Source organism: Agelaius tricolor, unplaced genomic scaffold (assembly GCF_023055355.1).
Source record: "Agelaius tricolor isolate 1412-34295 unplaced genomic scaffold, bAgeTri1.0.p SCAF_13, whole genome shotgun sequence".
NCBI classification, from domain to species: domain Eukaryota; kingdom Metazoa; phylum Chordata; class Aves; order Passeriformes; family Icteridae; genus Agelaius; species Agelaius tricolor.
The window spans coordinates 8,531,633-8,552,465 of NW_027269273.1; the positions used below are offsets into that span (position 1 = coordinate 8,531,633).

Here is a 20,833-nt window from a genome sequence, read left to right on the forward strand (position 1 = left end):
ATTATCCACTTCTGGTAGGTACATATGATCCACAGCAACACTGTGAGATTAATCCAAACTATCTGCTGAATGTTTTAAAATGGAAAACTGACATTTTACCAAATTTGCATTCTAATTCTTTTGGAATTGTAATTGAGCTTACATGTTTAGAGGAGGAAAATGTCTCAGTCACAAAAAGTATTTTACAAGTGTCTTTTGTCTTAGTATTATTTCTGATCTTCCTGCTTTCTCTTGCTGAATCTGATAAAAACGTCATCTTTTGAGGAACAAACTTTATTTAGAAATTCACTTTTTCATGAGGAAAATAAGTGCTGAAATTTGTGGAGTGCTGCAATGAAATCCAATTAGAATAGATAAAAAGGCCAGGTGCTAGAAGTTACAAGGAGAAATGCATGACAGTTATATAATTATCTCCATTTGTGTATGGTGTTTATATTGCAGGGATTTCACCAATGCATTTTGGGCACCAATGCAAATAGATATATGTATGTATACACACATACACATCCACGTGCAGTTGCAAAAGTCAAATTTTTTGTTGTATCAGAGTTTTCCCCAGTGCATATATGGGGAAAACTATGTCATGTGCTTAACTAATTAACAGGGATAGGTACTCTATGCAGCTTTCTGAGCCCTGGTGACCCTACAAACTGGTATTGTGGCTGAGGGCACTAATGGTTGATAACCTGACTCTGTTTCAGTTGTATGTGAGGATATCTAAGGTTCTCTAGGAACTGAGGGGCACACTGATTTATTTTGGGACAGATAACCAAATGGCTGGAATCCTGATGGGGAAGGGAAGCTCCCTCTTGGTTCACTGCTGGTGTTGGGAGACAGCTCTGTTGCTTCCACAGTTTCATGGAGAGCTCGGTGTCTGGTTGGGATTTTTTGGATGCCAGTCTGGGCAATAACTGTCTCAAGTGCCTCAGGTGGCCAAGCTCTGGATTGCACACCTGGCATGAAGGGAGATAGGTCATGGACTGACTGTGATCTCCTGTGGTTTGCTTCATGTCAGAACTATATGGAGAAAGAGGCTGGGAATAATATGGAGCTATGCTCCGAAAGATCAGATAGAAACAAGAGAGGGAAGAAGCTTGACTATCTCCTTCAGCCCTCCTTGGACTTCTATGCCGTGTGACAAACCTGTCATTCTGTGGCAGCTGCTGAGACTGTCACACCTAGGGATTTCCCTGAGGGATTCAAAGGATTCTATACCTGACTATTTAGGTGTCCTAGCAAGTGTTTTTGCCTATTGCAGTTGGCCCTCATTGTCAAGATTTATACAAAAGTTCACAGAAAAAGCAAAGCTTGACAACTGATAGCGCTGCATGACTTTTTTTTTACTGCTGTAGTAAATAAACAATAATAAACCTCCCAACCTTCTTGGGCATTTTATGGCTTATTCAAAGGCCCAGGTGTGTGTGGGATGGACCTGGGGATGCCTGAACGATTTACCTGTCTGTGCCCACAGAGCTGGACAGCGCGGAGGAGCTGGAGAAGAAGCGGATCTGCAGGATCGTCACCAAGGACTTCCCCCAGTACTTCGCCGTGGTTTCCCGCATCAAGCAGGAGAGCAACCAGATCGGGCCCGAGGGCGGCGTGCTGAGCAGCACCACGGTGCCACGGGTGCAGGCCGCCTTCCCCGAGGGGGCTCTGACCAAGAGGATCCGCGTGGGGCTCCAGGTAAGGCTGCTTTAGTGCGGCTTCTCTCAGTGCACCTGGCTGGATGCACGAGAATGGAAACCACAGAGCTTCCACTGCTCCTCAGCAGTGGGGCTTCTTCACACCTGAGCTCTGAGTTGGCACAAATCTGCCTGGGCATGCTCAGTGTCCCTGAGGCACGGGTGGTGCACAGTCCTCCTCCCTGTGGCACAAGCCCAGCTGCCCTTGGATCACCTCCATGGTCATTGCTTAGCATCCCAGGAATGGAGAGAGGGAAGCAAAGACCTGGAGCCATCACAGTCCCAGCAACTCTATAGCCCCTGTGCAGTCCCTGTCTGCTGTGGCAAAGCAGCAGCTTGTGAACAGGGTCATTGGGCTGCCCTCTGCCATGGGAATGTGTTTGGTAGGGATTGCATGCAGCTGTTTGCCAGCTGTTACTGGGTCAAAAACCTCCCATCTGCTGTGTACATCTGCTGTGTCTTAGGACACCAGTGGCATTTCTAGGGGTGAAATCTGGGAAGATTTCATCTAGGGGTGAAATCTGGGAAGAGCATATAGATTAAATTCTACGTTAACTGCACAGCAAGTGGAGAAATATTCTGTAGGAATAGGAGGCATCTTTGAGTTCAGTTAGTTATCGCTTAAAATTCCCTTAAGAGTATGACAAGTCTGATGGGTTCATGAAAAAGAGATGCTGGTTTGAATTAAAAACCTCCCATGTACATCTGCTGTGTCTTAGGATATTCACCACTGGCATTTCTAAGGGTGAAATCTGGGAAGAGCATATAGCTTAAATTCTACTTAAACTAACTGCACAGAAAGTGGAGAAATGTTCCGTAGGAATAGGAGGCATCTTTGAGTTCAGTTCATTATCATTTAAAATTCCCTTATAGTATGAAAAGTCTGATGGGTTCATGAAAAAGAGATGCTGGTTTGGATTGCAGTGCTTGAAATTCATGCTGAAACATTTCTGTTAAAGATATTTCACATCTCCAGATGGTTAATCTTGAGAAAATGGAAGTTGTGCTGTTCTGGTTATGCAGTTGCCTTGCCAGAGCTCTCCAGTGTGAGGGGAGTATGACAGCTCTGTATGCAGTGTTGTGACTGCTGAGGCTGCAGTGTAACTGCATGTTCTCTGCATATCAGTGCACTCTGCAATTTGAATTATAGCAAGTCATGGGTCAGCCTGATTGAAACAGACATGAAAGTTTAAAAAAATTAAAATGGCAAATGGATGAAAACTCCCATTGCCATGTCTGTCACTTTTGACTGTAGAAAATGTGAAATTTACCTCTAAGTCTTTTGTAACTTCATGCATTCTTTGTGATTTGACCCAAACAAGTATTTCTTTCTAATAATCAGAGGAAGCACTGAGTACAGAGGTCAGTTGGGAGTGCAGTGTTCCTCAAGAGCATGAATCTGTGTTTGGCAGAGATGTAAGAATTGTCTATCACCTCCAGGAGACAGTGTCTAGTTTGCACTTCTCAAGTGCAAAATAGGCCTGGTTTTGCATTTTGAAATTATATGTAATGTTATTAATCACTGTAAATTAAGAGCAAAACCAAACATACTCTGAAAAACTCTCAGCAAATACTGCAGGGAACCTTCTGAGATTTATAGTGTAGCTCTACAATTTAGCATTTAGGAAATCAGGAGTAAGTTGTTGAATAAAAACCAAACATGAATTTCACTAATAATCACCCTTGAGAAGGTTTCCTGGGGTAAAAGAAAATTCTACAGAAAATATAAAGAAAATAGAATTATCATTTAGAAAATAATTCTGCATGTCTATAAACAGTTTGTAGCTCTAGTTTAAGTATGTTCCCCATGTTGACAGGCTCAACCAGTTCCAGAAGAGATTGTCAAAAAAATCCTTGGAAACAAAGCAACATTCAGTCCCATTGTCACTGTGGAGCCAAGAAGAAGAAAATTCCATAAGCCAATAACCATGACAATTCCTGTGCCACCTCCATCAGGAGAAGGAGTAACCAACGGGTACAAAGGAGACACGACTCCCAGCCTTCGACTCCTATGTAGCATTACAGGTTAGAGAAAGCCCTGCTCTCTGCCAAGGTTGCTGTGGCAGCAGCTCTGTGCTCACTCTCAAAACTCCTGCATTCCAGTAAGGGGACCTTGTGTGCTGGGCCACTGGGGCTCAGGTCAGTTCTCCTGAGCAAAGCCAGCTGAGGTTATTTCCAAGGCTCCCGCTGGTTCCCTGAGCTTTGTATCTGGTCCCATTGTAAAAGTACTCTCCCAACACATGTTAAATTTCAGTCTTGGTTGTTAAACATGCTTTTCAGTAAAAGTAGCTTGCAGAAGCAATTCTGTCCTAGCTGATATCAAGGGGGGGGGTTGCTGTTGACTTGTAGGTATGTTCTTTGCTTACATCTTTGTTTTTTGTTGTGCGACGTGTGATGCCGTGTAGCGTTGTTGATGCTCCATGATTAACGTGGAGCTGAGCTGTTGGAGAACGTTAATGTCTAGGCTCTCTTTCAGTGTGTGGAGATAGAGATGTTCTTTATGCAGTCTGTGTGTGCCTAGTGTTTGAGAGGAAACCTGCCTGGTGTGTGTTTGCACAGGAGGCACTTCGCCCGCGCAGTGGGAGGATATCACGGGCACCACGCCGCTGACGTTTTCCAACGACTGCGTCTCCTTCACCACCAATGTTTCTGCCAGGTATGGGAGCAGACCCTGTCAGCTGCACCTCAGGTGTGCCTTCCCTTGGCCAGCACCTGGCTGGAGGGTTGTATTCTGGCCTTCTGGAAGCCTCTCAGAAGGCTGGCGAAGCGGGGATGGCCCAGATGCTGCTGTGTCACTGCCCATCAGCGTCCCACACACCCAAAGCTCTGGCCTGGCTGCAACAGGGGCTCCTGGCAGACACACAGCCTCTTCCTCTGAAGGCTGCCATGCCACACAGGGCTTTGGCATTTTCTGTAAATGGCCACAGAGAGAGAAGGCTCAAAATGTTCATCCTGTTAAAAAAAAAAAAAGGGGAGGATTCATAAAAATGTGTTTGTTTAAAAATTTAAAAATGCTTAATTTCTGGCTGTGGGAGTTTTAGTTGAAAAATATATTTAATTGCTCTCACAAAAATATATTTTGTAAAAAATTATGTTGAAATTAAGCTTGATGGACTTCATGGACTTACATGCTAAATGGAGGCATTTACCAGGATCTGTACAAATCCTAGTGAAGAAAATTTGTGGCATAGAAGGTAGAGAGTTTATCAATCAGTAAATGACGTTGTAACTATAAAAACCTTTATGAAAAGAGAGAGAATTGCTGGAAAACCAAATAGATAAGGGCTGAAATATTGTGGGAAAGACTGATACACAGTATAAATTATTTATAATTTGTATCATACTTGTCTTCAAATTCTTAATCATAAGGTGAGAAACTAGCAATAAGGAACCCTTACCTGTCTCTGGAGACTTCACCAGAGACTTACAATGGGCATATTTGGTTCAGCCTGAATAGATGTGATTTGCTGTGTGTGTTATAAAGGTGTTTGTTTTAGCAAATCAAATGTATAGTGAAGCATCAGCACATTACAGGAAATTAAAGAAGGTCACATGAAATTCAATTTCCTCACTTTGACTTCAAATGAGCCTTCAGATAGATAGTTTTATGAGACACCAGTGTGAAAAAGGTTAGATAAGTATGTCAGCATTTCATTGCCAGGTATTCCCATTTCTGGATGGTTAAACCTGTGCTGAGAGTAGAAGAAGAATTACAGCTCTGGCAATTTTGCAAGGACAGTACATGTGCAAAATGACCAAGGATACAGGATACAGTTTCTCTTTAGGCTTAAGCAATTGTTGGAGCATAATGAAAAGTTGATTTAATGGTTTGCTTTTCCCCACTCAGATTTTGGCTCGCAGACTGCCACCAAGTACTAGAGACTGTTGGGCTGGCAACACAGCTTTACAGAGAATTAATATGTGTTCCTTACATGGCAAAGTTTGTGATATTTGCCAAAATGAATGACCCCGTGGAATCCAATTTGCGCTGCTTCTGCATGACTGACGACAAAGTGGACAAAACTCTGGAGCAACAAGAGAACTTTGAGGAAGTTGCCAGGAGCAAAGACATTGAGGTACATTCCTTGCAGCTGGCTTCCTCCTTGTAGGTGGGCAGTGTGTTTTCCAAGCAGCAGCAGCAGCTCCTGCAAAAGCCACACAAGCCCTGTTGAATAAAGGTTCACAGCAAGGCTGTGGCATGAAACTTCTCAAAGGAAGAACAGAACAGGATGAGACTGGAGGAGCATGAGGACTTGTGGGTGCCCCAGAGCAGTGTGCAGTGGGGTTTGCCCTCACTGCTGTCAAGTAGCCCTGGCTGGGCTTTGCAGACGGAGGGAATTCCTTCTCATTGGCCCTGCAGGCACACAGGCATGAGTAGGACTGGCTTGTGGTGAAATCACAGTCACTAACTTAATATTTCTCTAAGAAAATTACACACTCTTACTTTAGAAAAGCCAGTCAGGTGGCTTGTGGTTTTCCAAACTGCCTGTACTCATAATACCTTGCCATAATGCCCAGTGATATTCTAATTTGTTGTTGAATGTAACCAAGTGGGGACTTGTGTTAAACTCAGGAATGATGTTGGGGGAAATCGTGATGTTTATATGCATGAATCTACTATTAAAAGAGGTTTTATTGACTTTTATTTCTTGCTTTGATAGGTTCTTGAAGGAAAACCTATTTATGTTGATTGCTATGGAAATCTGGCCCCTTTGACTAAAGGAGGACAGCAACTTGTTTTTAATTTTTATGCTTTCAAAGAAAATAGACTGCCATTCTCTATCAAGGTAAAAGAAAAACTAAATAAATGATCCTGTTGCTTTCCTCCCTTCCCACAGTCCCACTTCCCTTTTTCAGCCCTACAGGACTACCTTGCCCCTGGGATGTAAGTGTAGTTCTTCAATATGTGAATAACATGGAGAGGGTGCTTTGCTTGAAGCCACAGCAGAACTGCTGGCACATCTGGGAACAGAATACCCATGATACAGATTGGCAGCCTTTTACTAAAACCATATCTCAAATTGGAACCCTCACATATTTACCAGTAGGTCACAATTTCTGAGGGATTAAGCAAAGGAGATGCATTCGATAACATCCTGTACCGCAGAGCAGCCTTCAGAAGGTGTGTGCAAACTGCTCATCTCTAAATGGCCAGGAGTGGTGCTCACTTTCCTTAGCCTTGTCACAGCTGCCCTGTTGGAGAGGTTGTTAAGCATTTTGGTAAACACAAGAGGAAAAGGTGGCAGAATAAAATGCAGTGGGCAGACAGTGCCTGTCGGTAACATCCCAGTATGAAACTCAGGTTGGGCTCACTCAGCACCTTGTCTTGCATCAGGGAGCTTCAGGCTGACCTAAAACTCTTTCAAAGTAACACATGTTCTCCTTCAGCACCTCAGGCTGAGCTCCAGCTTGGTATTACTAGTTTGTACACACTAGAAAGCTCCTTGTAGAAAGAAATTCTGAGAACTCTTCCAGAAACCTCCTCTAGGACTCTGAATTACTACATATTACTATTACTACTATATTACTATTAGTACATCTTACTAATGCCTCAATTACTACATATTACTATGCTGAAGCAAAATTTCTTTTTTAGGTAAGAGACACCAGCCAGGAACCCTGTGGTCGATTATCATTTTTGAAAGAACCAAAGACTACAAAAGGACTGCCACAAACAGCTGTTTGCAACTTGAATATCACTCTGCCAGCACACAAAAAGGTATTTGTTTGGAAAAGTAAACATTTTTCTTAGGGCTGGGTTGGACTTGTTTTTGTTCCTTTAGTTTTTCTCTCTTTTTTTTTTTTTTCTTTTATTTCCTGCTAGTCTTAAAGAAACCTTGTGAACTGTCAGTAATGAGAATGCTTTGGAATATGATAAAGGCTTTGAAAATGTATGTTTTATTGGTTTCTTGTATGTAGAACGCTTTAAAAGTCTCTTGTTACTGTGGTGTCAAGTTCCTATAATTTTTACAATTCTGTTTACAGCTCATGCTTCAGCCTGCAAGTCATAGGTTTATGCTTTCAGTAATGTCACGTGTTTATTTGCATTGGATGTAAGATTTTTTTTTTCTTTTCTTTTGTGTTGACATTTTGGATTTGCTTTGCCTTATAAATCAGCTTGCATTTTGTGCTCCCAATTTGGTCCTTTTCATATCCTGATATTCTTTTCCCTGCTGTCCATTATAATATTCCTTGTCTCTGCAATGCATCTTGGGACCAAAAGGAAACAGAGTCAGATCAAGATGATGAGGTAATATACACACTGTCTTCTGTTTTTATTTCCTTCAGATTTAGTGAAGAAAAGTAGTATGTTATAGAAAAAAACAAACAACTATTTTTAATGGTGGTGTTGAAATGATACCTACAGAAAAGTAACCACATCCTCAGCTTCTGATAAGCTGTTGTAAAACAGTAGAGCTACACAAATGTGGAAAACCCCATGATTATAAGTTATGAAATTAAACCAAGCATTGAATAAAAGAAGTCTAAAATTTAACTAATTTTCTTTTGGAAAAGGATCTATTTATGACTGTCAGAAGTAGTCAAATTTTGGCAAAATCAAGAGGAGTTTAATGGATAATATTTTACCTCTTGAAGTAATACTGACATTGCTATGGTAACTTGTATTTCTGAGAAGGAAAAAGGTACTGCTGACGCCACAATAGTGGCCTTTAATATCTCACCTCTGTAAATAAACTGGATTTTTTCAAAAAAAGCAAACCAGCCAAGAACAATTTCTAAATATTGTGTTCTAATCTATTTTCAAATGAACCTCAGATATTTGCAGCTTAAAACCCCACTGTTTCATGGAAACTGCAACATTAGATTGTCAGAAAACTGAGTGGGTTTTACTCATTAGAGGTAGGTAGAGATGAGATCATCTTGTAAAGGAAACTACATAGGTGTTTCCAATTTACCTAGCAGCAATGTTTTTTTCTGTTCCTGGTGGCAAGTAAATAGCAATTGTCACCTGCTGGTTAGAGTAGCTAAAAAAAACCCCAAACAATGCAACCCAAAGCATTCCTTACATGTTAAAAAATAATAGCAAAAACATCACTTTACTTCCATAGAATTTGTTTCCAATGAGCTATTATATAGCTATAATAAGAGTTCTCTTTCTAAACAAAGTTTATTTTTAGCCACATATTCAAGTGAGTTTATCTCTGAAGGACTGTTAATATTAAAGACACCACACTAGCAGCTATCCCACTGAACTCAGCAACTTATGGGGCAATTTATTAGTTAACAAGAGTAGTCTGCTTTCTAATCCACATCTTTGCATTTTGTGCATATTAAAAAATCCCCTCCCATGCCTTTTTTTGTCCTTAATGTATTCACTTTAAAGCCCAGTTGTACATTGTGGTGTGTGTGCTTTTGGGACAAGCTAGTCTGGGGGGAATACTCAATCGGTCACTCACTCTTATGAATGTTTTGTCTGTACCTGTAGTCTTTTGTGTTGACCTCCTGTTTCTAGCCAGAGGTGGTTTATTTTACAGAGAATGAACAAAATCACACCATTTCTAGTAGTGTGAAGCAGTTCATTAAGTGATAATGCAGTAAGACAGTATGGAGGTACTTTAAAGCAGGATAATGAGCTGCTTCTGCTATCTCAGCTCTTCTACCTCACGAGCAGAGGAATGAACCTGAGGGCTCACTGTAGGGTTGCAGTCCCTCCCTGCTTGCTCCAGAAGGGTGGTCACTCACAGCAGGTTTCTGTGCAGCCACGCTCCCTGCTCGGCAGTGCCTGGCACTCATCTCACGGCACCCAGGAACAGAAGCTGCCTCTGCCCCCTCCCTGCCTGCTCGCCCAAATTTGGCTTCAGCATGCCATCCTGAAGCTGAATGGAAGCACCCATTCTCCCCTCTGGGGTTGTGTGCCACGAAAAGCGGCCCATCCTGCTGAGGTTTGAGGACTGGTCTGGTCAGATGGAGGCAGTGGTTCCCCAGCCCTAAATCCTGCTGTGTTTTGTTGCAGACGGAGAAGGCTGACCGGCGCCAGAACTTCGTCTCCCTTGCTTTACGTAAGCGCTACAGCTATCTGACTGAGCCTGGAATGAGTGAGTTGCTCTTACCAAAGTACTAAACCATGTAGATGTGATTGTTCATAAGAAGAGACATTTTTTCTATAAACGTTGTATTTGGTGTCATTCTGGGGGAAAAAAAAAACGAAAGGAAAAAAAAATCCTGTCTAAAACAAAACTCTTGGATGGTCTGTGAACTCTTGTGTTGTGAGAGCTTGAAGAATCCTGACTGGCAAATTATGTGTGTTAGTTAAGTAAAAATATAATAGTTTTTAAAAATGCAATGTAGTTCCAGAGTAGGAGGATTGCAAATTGCTTTCAAAAGAGTCTCTTCCTCTCCCCTTTGAAGCATTAGACAAAGATGCTGTAGTACAGAATGCTGCACAAAAATTCAGAAACCACTCAGATAAGCACTTAAATGTTTAGATGTTTAGCCAAAATAGAGTCTCTCATATTTTATATTTTCCGTCTTCTTTCTCCTCCCCTTCCCTTTTTCCTCTGTTCCCTGCAGACGCTTTTTATTCCCTGGCACCACACATTGCTTCTTCCTAAACATGTTCCCCTTGACCAGACCTGTGGCATTCTTTTCCTCCCCAGTTAAATACAATAATGTATTTGGCTTAGCTTTTCTTCCTCACTTCTCCTCTCTAAGGTCAACTGCTATTGTTCCCCATTTCCAGGCTTTTTCTTGCCTTTTTTTCCCCCCACTTTTGACTTCTCAGTTGCTACCCTGCGACAGACCCTTTGATATAATTCCATAAAATCCATAGACAAACTTCATCGGGTCTTGGGAGTTCCCACTGGATGGCTGCTGCTTAATTATCCTATAAGATCTGTGGCTTCTTTGGATCAGATGTGCTCCAGAATATGTTACACTTCTCAGGCCGGGAAGAAGACTCCAAGCATATAACATCTGAAGAAGCTATCAGATCTGCTGAGACATCTTGATGGACTGTTAAGGTATTGTCACAGGCTTGATGGGAACTGAGAGAGAGGGAAAATGAAATTGCTGGAAAGAAGCTTGATGACTGTGTATATCGCTCACAATAAATTCCCCCCCCCTCCCCTCCTCCCGTCACTGAGAGGGAAAAAAAGTATTATTTATTCACCAAAGGTCCATTAAGTCTTATTTGCAAAAAATTGGCAGATTTTTTTTAGCTCTTCAGCTGCAAAAAGGAGCACAGAAGCAGCATCTTAAATGTCTCTGAATCTGTGATGTGACAGACAAAAAGGAGTGAGGAGGGCAGCCTGTGGGTTTGCTTGCCTCTCCAGTCAGTTGTGACAGACCAGCTAGTGAGGGTGCAGTGGGGTTCCAGTAAAGGCATGTCCTAACACTAACTGCTGAACTAGTTATTAGTTCTTTTCAGAATCATTTTGGGGTTTGTTTCTTGAACTCAAGACTCTATGAACTTCTGGTGAATGTTAGCAGCTACTGCTAATTAAACCTTCATAATAAATAATAGTATTTATAATATCTTCATAATAGTTGGTTTAATGAAGTACATTTTGGGGTTTTTTTTTGGGTGGGGAGAGAGAAGTGTATTTCCACTTTAAAATATTGTAGTTGGAAAATAGGGATTTCGTGATTCAGTCTGTGCCAGTCAGGCCTAGTACTCAAGCTCTCTTCAACATAAATGTTTTTATGAAGTATCACCAGCCATCCACACTGACTTCTGGGCTTTGATTGGCTTCTATAGGACCAGCACATTTCTCCTTGCAGGATATGGACCTGTGGTGCACTGAATATTCACTATTCTATAGGAGTGTGTGTGCTGCAACAGTTCAGTGGTAGCCTTGTTGAGCTTCTTTCACTGTGCATTACTGCCTGTCTATAAGACAGATCAAGCAGGTTTGACAAATTATTAGTGTAACTTCAGAGAAAGGTATGTTGAATAAGTTCTTTGGATATTTTAGCTCCATTTCTAATTCCAACTTTAAAGAAAAAAAATACCTCGAAGTTGCTTTCAGTGTCAAATCTCTGAATGTTATTGCTGTATCAGAGGATATGTTTGTGTAATGGGATTCCCAGAAATACTTTCTGACATGAGTGCCTCCTGTGATGCAAAATGTGGTTGATGATAATTCTGTTCAAAATGCCTATGAATAAGCTGAGAGTTCTGGGGGATGATAACATTTAACAGGTTTGTCCTTGCTAGGAATTTATTTCATAATCTATTTTTCTTTGACTGCTTTTCTAATGTTACCTTTTGAGAACTGTAAAGTTGAACAGGTCTGTCTTTGAGCTGATACAAGAAATCTCCTCAAAAGGTACCAAGACACTACATCTTGTAGAAAAAGTGTACTCTTCTTTTAATGACCTCTTGTGAAATTATTTTGTAAGGTTTACGTATTTGTGCTTAATACACCATACGAAATGGATTAATCTGTGTGCTCGTTCTGACATGACATTTGTGCATGAATAAAAACTGATTCAGTTGCTTTGCCTGCTCACGACTATCATACATCATACTTGCCATATTTCATTTATGACATATGCTTCTTAAAATCATTTCATGAAAAGTTTTACTTTAATTTTTATCAGACAAAAGGAATATTGCATGAGAAACAAATGCATATGTTCCTTTCTTTCTTTTTTCTTTTTTTTTTTTTAAATATTGACTCAGAAAAGCTCTTGCTCTTATTGGCTTTGTGAGTGTGAAGCATATCCGAATTGTGCATGGAAGATATAGATTTGAATTTATTCCAGTTGCTTCACAGTTTGCACATCAATTGCCTGTCACTTAAAGGAATTTTGGTTTCTGCATGAAATAGTTCTGAAGCGGTTTAAAAAAATATTTTAGCTACATAATGTCATTTTATGCAAGTTTATATTTTTGTGTAGGATCAAATCTGAACAGAACAACAATAGAAATTATTAAACGGATAATTCTAATAGTTGCACAAAGCAGAGACATACCTAAACAGGCAAAATAAAGCTGATATGAGTATTTCAGAAGTAGCACATCAGAAAGTCAATAGGAAGTAAGAGAAGAAATTTTGATGTGGCTTTATTTTTACCTTATGGATTCCTTTTGTGTGTTTTCTGTTCTCCATTGTTTGCAGATTTGGTTGCTATGTGCTTTCTGTCTTCCATTTCATGTTGCTTTTTGGTTTGGACCAGTTATCAGTATATGGCTTGTTCCTAATTTTTTTCTTTCCTTTTTTAAATCTTCTTTTGCCTCTTTCATCCCAACTCATGCAAACAATTGTACTTACTTTTTGTAATATTACAACGTTTACTGACCAATTTTCTTCTCTGGTCTCTCTGTTTTTCAACCATTTTTGTTGATTTTTATGTTTGATTTTAATTTAACAATTTAAGAAACAGTTGAACGGAGTGCAGGAGCAACAAGATCCCTACCTGCTACTTACTCATACAAGCCATTCTTTTCAACACGGCCATATCAGTCATGGACAACAGCTCCAATTACAGTGCCTGGGCAAACCAAATCAGGCTTCACTTCCTTATCAAGCTCTTCCTCTAACACTCCTACAGCTTCCCCATTAAAATCAATATGGTCTGTTTCTTCTACTTCTCCAATCAAATCCACGTTAGGAGCTTCTACCACGTCTTCAGTTAAATCTGTTAGTGATGTAGCATCTCCGATTAGATCGTTTCGGACAATCTCTTCGCCAATAAAAACTGTGGTCTCTCAGCCTCCCTACAACATGCAGGTCACTTCAGGCTCTTTCATCAGAGCTCCCGCAGTCACAGAAGCTGCCAGTCTCAAAGGGCTGGCCTCCACTACCACATTCCCCTCTCGGACATCTCCAGTGACTACAGCAGGATCTCTCTTGGAGAGATCATCCATAACCATGACGCCTCCAGCATCCCCCAAATCCAACATTAACATGTACTCTTCGAGCTTGCCACTTAAATCGGTCATCACATCAGCATCCTCACTTTTATCGTCCCCTCTAAAGTCAGTGGTGTCACCTGCTAAGTCAGCAGTTGATGCTGTTTCATCCACTAAAGTCATGATGGCCTCGTCTCTCTCGTCGCCAGCAAAACATGTAGCTGGGCACACAGACGTACCATTGCTCAATGGGTCTGTGTCACCTCTGAAATACCCATCTTCTGCCAACTTAATAAATGGATCCAAAGCTGCAGGTGTTTTTCAAGACAAGATCTCTGCAGCTGCACATTCTGCAACTTGTGCTGCTAACGCAGTTGCTGACACGGCTGAGAGAGTGTTTTCAACAGCTACAACAATGTCATTTTCTCCACTCAGGTCATTTGTGTCTTCAGCACCATCAGCTTTCCAGTCAATGAGAACTCCTCCTGCAGGTGCTTTGTACACAGCCCTTGGGTCAATATCTGCAACTACCTCATCTGTTACTTCATCAACAATAACAGTGCCAGTATATTCTGTAGTCAATGTTTTGTCTGAACCAGCATTAAAGAAGCTCCCAGAGTCGTCTTCACTTACAAAATCAGCCGCTGCGTTACTGTCACCTATTAAAACATTGACTACAGAGGCGCGCACGCAGCCTACCTTTACTCGAACTTCATCTCCAATAAAATCATCCTTGTTTTTAGCACCCTCTGCTCTCAAATTGTCCACACCATCTTCCTTATCCTCCAGTCAGGAGATACTGAAAGATGTTGCTGAAATGAAAGAGGATCTGATAAGAATGACTGCGATATTGCAGACAGATGTCGCAGAGGACAAGCCGTTCCAACCTGACATACCAAAAGAGGGTAGAATTGATGATGAAGAGCCCTTTAAAATTGTTGAGAAAGTGAAAGAGGACTTAGTAAAAGTTAGTGAGATTCTGAAAAAGGATGTGTGTTTAGAAAGTAAAGGGTCGGCTAAAGTACCCAAAAGTGATCAAGGACACCTGTCTGAGGATGACTGGGTAGAGTTCAGTACAGAGGAGATTGATGAAGCGAGACAGCAAGCTTTGACAAGCCCTCCTATATCTGTTCCAGAGAAGGTTCAAATTAAAACCAAAACCATGTCGGAAAAGGATTATAGCTTGTCAAAAGTTATTGATTACTTAGCGAATGATATCGGTAGCAGTTCATTAACAAACATAAAGTACAAGTTTGAAGAGGGGAAAAAAGAAGGTGAAGAGAGACAAAAGCGCATTTTAAAACCAGCCATCGCTTTGCAGGAACACAAACTTAAAATGCCTCCAGCCTCCATGAGGCCTTCAACATCGGAAAAGGAGTTATGTAAAATTGCAGACTCCTTTTTTGGAACAGACACTATTTTGGAATCTCCAGATGACTTTTCTCAACATGATCAAGATAAAAGTCCCTTGTCTGACAGTGGCTTTGAAACGAGGAGCGAAAAGACACCTTCTGCCCCACAAAGTGCTGAAAGCACAGGGCCAAAACCACTTTTCCATGATGTGCCCATCCCTCCCGTCATTACAGAAACAAGAACTGAAGTAGTTCATGTCATCCGCAGCTACGAACCGTCTTCGGAAGATATTCCAGAGCAGAAGGCAGAGGAGCTACCAGCCTCAAAACCTTCCCCTACGTTTATGGAGCTGGAGCAAAAACCCTCTGGGTCCATTAAAGAGAAGGTTAAAGCTTTTCAAATGAAAGCCAGTGGCAGTGAAGAGGACGACCATAAGTGCGTCCTTAGTAAAGGTGTCCGAGTAAAAGAAGAAACTCATATCACTACAACAACTAGGATGGTTTATCATAAACCTCCATGCACAGAAAGTACCTCTGAAAGAATTGAGGAAACAATGTCTGTTCATGACATAATGAAAGCCTTTCAGTCTGGACGTGACCCTTCCAAAGAACTGGCAGGTCTGTTTGAACATAAATCATCAGTAACGTCCGATGTTAGCAAGTCTGCTGAAACCTCACCACAACATGCAGAGAAGGACAGCAAAATGAAACCCAAACTGGAGCGAATAATAGAGGTCCATATTGAACAAGGTAATCAGGCTGAACCTACTGAAGTCATTATTAGAGAAACAAAAAAGCATCCAGAAAAAGAAATGTATGTATATCAGAAAGACTTACCTCGGGGAGATATTAACTTAAAAGAGTTGGAAAAACATGATGCTTTTCCTTGTTCAGACGAACAAGGTCAGCAAGAAGAAGAGGAGCTCACGGCCGAAGAGTCACTTCCTTCTTATCTGGAATCCTCTAGAGTTAACACTCCCGTGTCCCAGGAAGAAGACAGTCGCCCTAGTTCTGCTCAACTCATGTCTGATGACTCTTACAAAACACTGAAGCTTTTGAGTCAGCACTCAGTAGAATACCATGATGATGAGTTGTCAGAACTAAGAGGGGAGTCTTACAGGTTTGCTGAGAAAATGCTTCTTTCAGAAAAGCTAGATGTGTCTCATTCTGATACTGAGGAGTCAGTTACTGACCATGCTCTACCCCTTAGTGCAGAGTTACAGGGGACTGATAAACGATGCAGAGAAAAAGTAGCTACTGCCCCCAAAAAAGAGATTCTCTCCAAAATCTATAAAGATGTATCTGAAAATGGTGTAGGTAAAATGTCTAAGGAGGATCATTATGATAAAGTGACAGTGTTACACTACACTGGAGATCTTAGTAGTCACAAACATGCAATGTGGATGCGCTTTACTGAGGACAGATTAGACAGAGGTAGAGAAAAGTTGATATATGAAGACAGGGTGGACAGGACTGTTAAAGAGGCAGAAGAAAAACTGACTGAAGTATCCCAGTTTTTTCGGGATAAAACAGAGAAGTTGAATGATGAGCTACAGTCTCCAGAGAAAAAGCAGCATAAAAAAAATGGCAAGGAAATACATTCTAGCCAGAGCTCTGCCAGCAGCAGCCCCGAGAAAGTTCTGCTCTCTGAATTGCCATCATCTGGGGATGAATGGAGTAAGGTGAAGCAGTATGCACATGATGGGAAGTGCTTTCCCAAGGTGGATGAAAGGAAAGCATCCAGTTTGCCCAGCAGTCCTGAAAAAAGGATATATGTGCAACCTGCAGAGGACTCTAAACGAACTATGGAACACAAAGGAAGTGCTCAGCAGACTGGAGTGCCTGAGACTGGATTTCAGCTGAAGCAATCAAAGCTCAGTTCCATTAGGCTTAAATTTGAGCAAGGTATAAGTCCCAGAAGTAAGGACGTAGCTCAAGAAGAGAAAAAGCTGGATGGTCAGTCCAAAATTCCAGTTAAAAAATTGCAAGAAAGTAAGTTACCAGTGTATCAGTCCTATTCAAGAGAGAAACACGCAAAGCAAATAGAGGTCATTGATGGGAGCACAGCTTTACAGAAAGAGGTGAAAATACAGGAAGACCTTGTTCCAGGTAAAGGGAAAGCTGTGGAAGACTCTCGTGCTTCAGACACACAAAGAACTGAGATGAGGAAAGGCGTGCCAGAATGCATTTCAGAACCACGGGCAAAAGACCTGGCGTATGGCTCAGACTCAACAGCGAAGGGACACTGGGACAAAAAAATCTATAGGACGTGGGAAAGTCCTGGAACTTCTAACCATAAATCACAGAAGGAAAAGCTTTCACATGTGCTGGTTCCAGATACAGTAAAAGAAAACCATGTTGATCATGCTGAATCTAAAACTGACCAAAAAAGTGAATTTATCACTGTGACAGAGCACAAAGTGGCCTCAAATGGAATCCATTCAGAAGAAGTGAAGGAACTGACTGTAAAATCCCCCTCAAAAAGGGTTTTATACAGAGAATTTGTTGTCAGGGAGGGGGAACGTAATGGTGAAGTGGCTGATAAAATATCCAAAAGGAAAGAAGAAATTGCTGTGTCCCATATCCCAGTCAGAATTGTTGAGGAGAAGAGAGCCATGCTTGATGGTGTCTATGAACTTTCAGCTAAAGTATCCCAGTCAGCTGTGATTCAGGAGAAAGTTGAAAGGCAGATTGATTATGTGGAAGATGAAAAAATAAAACATTCAGAAATCAGAAAAGTTACCAAGCAGCAGAGCTCAATAGGTCTAAGTCCTCCTGCTGAGGAAACAGAGCTATCCCCTAGCAAATCACCAGATTCTTTAGAATGTAGCCCAGGAAAGGAATTTCCTTCGAGTGACATAGCTGACCCCGGTGCCAGTGATTACTTGAATAAAGTTGCACCACTAGTGAGCACTGAGGGAGTAAAAGAAATTAAGACTTTACCTGTATATGTCAGTTTTGTTCAAGTAGGAAAGCAATATGAGAAAGAGGTGCAACAAGGTAGTATTAAAAAAATTGTCAGTCAGGAAAGTAAGACAGTACAAGAGACGAGGGGGACATTTTACACAGCTAGGCAGCAAAAACAGCCTCCTTCTCCCCAAGGTAGTCCAGAGGATGACACGCTAGAACAAGTGTCCTTTATAGACAGCTCTGGTAAAAGCCCTTTAACACCAGAAACACCGAGTTCAGAGGAAGTGAGTTACGAGTTTACATCTAAAACACCTGACTCACTAATAGCTTATATCCCAGGCAAGCCCAGCCCTATACCTGAGGTGTCTGAGGAGTCAGAGGAGGAAGCAGAGGCTAAGTCAACATCTGTGAAACAGGCTGAGGTTGAGGAACCACAGATTGACAAAACATTACCTAATCTTATAAATAAGGACTCTAACAAAAGACCCAAAGGTAACAGAGTTGCCTATATTGAATTCCCTCCTCCTCCACCACTGGATGCAGATCAAGGTGAATCAGAAAAGAAGCCTCATTATTCCACTGAGAGTGAGATGGAGATGACTGAAGTGAACTTGCAAGATGAACACGACAAGTGCCAACTGGCTGAACCTGTCATCAGAGTGCAGCCACCTTCTCCTGTGCCACCGGGAGCAGATGTCAGTGACTCCAGTGATGATGAATCCCTCTATCAGCCCGTTCCGCTTAAAAAGTATACGTTCAAACTGAAAGAGCTGGAAGATGACCAGAAAGAGACCTCAAAACCCAAAGCCCCTGAAAAGATTGAGAAACAGAAAGAGTTAGGACATCCCACTTCTGGGAAACCCAATGAGTTTGACAATGGGGTTGATTCACCCCAGAATGATGTAGTGCAAAATGGGAGTAACAATGACCAGTCTGTCACAGAGTGTTCCATAGCAACCACTGCAGAATTCTCCCATGATACCGATGCAACAGAGATTGACTCTCTGGACGGTTATGATTTGCAAGATGAAGATGATGGTTTAACTGAGAGTGATTCTAAACTTGCAGGTCCGGCAGTTGAAACCAAAAAGGACGTATGGACTACAGAAGGCATTCTAAAGCAGACTGATCGCTGCTTTAGCCAGAGTAAGCTTGAAGTCATTGAGGAGGAAGGCAAGGTAGGCCCTGAAGAAGACAAGACACCTTCCAAAGGTCCATCTTCTGACAAAGCTGGAGATAAGAGCGATAAGAAGTCAGGGGCACAGTTTTTCTCTTTGGAAGGCAGACACCCTGACAGGACTGTATTTCCTGACTCGTATTTCAGTTACAAAGTAGACGAAGAATTCGCAACACCTTTCAAAACTGTGGCCACCAAGAGTCTAGATTTTGACCCGTGGTCGAATAACCGAGGTGACGATGAAGTGTTTGAGACTAAATCGAGGGAGGATGAGGCTAAGCCATTTGGTCTGGCAGTGGAAGACAGATCTCAAGCAACAACACCTGACACAACACCAGCCAGAACTCCAACAGATGAGAGTACGCCAACTAGCGAGCCCAACCCCTTCCCATTTCATGAGGGGAAGATGTTTGAGATGACTCGCAGTGGTGCAATTGACATGAGCAAGAGGGATTTTGTTGAAGAAAGACTCCAATTTTTTCAGATTGGTGAGCATACTTCTGAAGGGAAGTCAGGGGACAAGGGGGAAGGGGATAAAAGTACAGTCACTGCCATCACACAGCCACAGGCAGGGGACAGCACTGTAGAAACAAACCTAGAGAGACCAGTAGAAACAACAGCAGTTGAAAATATGCCCGGCATCCAGGCCAGTGGAGATTGCATGGAACAAACACTTGGTAGTAACTCACTGGAGAAATCATCGGCAGCAGTAAACGCTTCCAAAGTTGATCCCAAATTGCGCACACCAATTAAAATGGGAATTTCTGCTTCCACCATGACTCTGAAGAAAGATGGCCCTGGCGAAGTGACAGATAAGATAGAAGCTGTGATGCCAAGTGGTGAGGGATTAGAAAATGAAACTGTAGCAGTGATTGCGAGTTCAGCTTCTAGCCAGACGAGCTGTAGGCAAACAGAAAACACTGATTTTCCAAAAGATAATTTTAATAACAACAACAATTTGGATTCATCTGCTGTCCCTACAGATGATATTACCTGTAATGTAGTGCTAAAAGAACATTTGGAACCGAAATGTTCCGTCCAGAAAGCTAATCAAGCGAAAAGCACTTCAGGAAAAGGTACAGGGACAACACAAGGACACAGAGTAAGAGATAAGCAAAAGCCACATGGAGAGCAGCAAAAGTCAACAGAGTTGGTAGGAGCTAGAGGAAAATCAAAGCTTCCTGTAAAGGCCAGCTCAGTAAAACAAGTCTTTTCCCAAAATAATCTCCAAAGCAATACAGGGAGCAAAGCGAAAGAGGCTAGTAAGCCTGACAAAGCAAAACAAAATAATTCTTCTCCCTGTCTAGAAGCAAGGTCTAGGATTCCTGTAAAAAACACACATAGGAGTAATCTAGCTAGAAGAACTCCAGCCCTGCCAAAACAAGAGCAGGTAGAGAAAGAAAAACCAAAACAACTTCCTTCTAAATTACCAGTAAAGGTAAGATCTACCTCCGTCACCATGACAACAGTTAAAGTAAAGAAAAATCAGCTTAGGGAGGTATGTAAACATTCTATTGAATATTTTAAGGGAATTAGTGGTGAGACATTAAAGCTTGTGGATCGTCTTTCTGATGAAGAGAAAAAGATGCAGTCAGAGGTCTCTGATGATGAAGAAGACAGTACATCAAGGAACACATCCTTATCAGAAGCTACTCAAGTTTACCTGCCTTCCATTACACCGAAGTCTGCTAGAGACATGAGAACAGAGGCAGCATCTATAAAATCAAAGATTGAAAAGGCCGACAGTGAGAGGAGGAGGAGTAAGAGGACTGGTGAGAATGAAGGCAGTCAGGTTTCTGGAGCTCTCATGGCTCACCTCGTGGAGATCAAGCCTAGTTTGTAAAACTTTCAACTTGTTGATCCTAGTGCATGAACTGTTGTGATTGCCTGTGGA

The 20,833-nt window shown here is 41.8% G+C and overlaps 1 protein-coding gene across 17 annotated transcripts in view; it reads left to right on the forward strand.

Moving 5' to 3' along the window:
* ANK3 (ankyrin 3) overlaps window positions 1-20,833 on the forward strand; it is a 286,897-nt gene that overhangs the window by 239,416 nt on the left and 26,648 nt on the right. For 8 of the 17 annotated variants that reach the window (XM_071438639.1, XM_071438636.1, XM_071438635.1 and 5 more), the window contains 9 exons: window positions 1,472-1,683; window positions 3,500-3,707; window positions 4,242-4,338; window positions 5,530-5,758; window positions 6,344-6,469; window positions 7,279-7,401; window positions 7,906-7,932; window positions 9,658-9,739; window positions 13,026-20,711. In XM_071438639.1, coding sequence (XP_071294740.1) covers window positions 1,472-1,683; window positions 3,500-3,707; window positions 4,242-4,338; window positions 5,530-5,758; window positions 6,344-6,469; window positions 7,279-7,401; window positions 7,906-7,932; window positions 9,658-9,739; window positions 13,026-20,711 — 8,790 coding nt within the window. The remainder of the gene's footprint in view (window positions 1-1,471; window positions 1,684-3,499; window positions 3,708-4,241; window positions 4,339-5,529; window positions 5,759-6,343; window positions 6,470-7,278; window positions 7,402-7,905; window positions 7,933-9,657; window positions 9,740-13,025; window positions 20,712-20,833) is intronic. The other 9 variants (XM_071438645.1, XM_071438647.1, XM_071438650.1 and 6 more) reach the window with 7 other exon arrangements.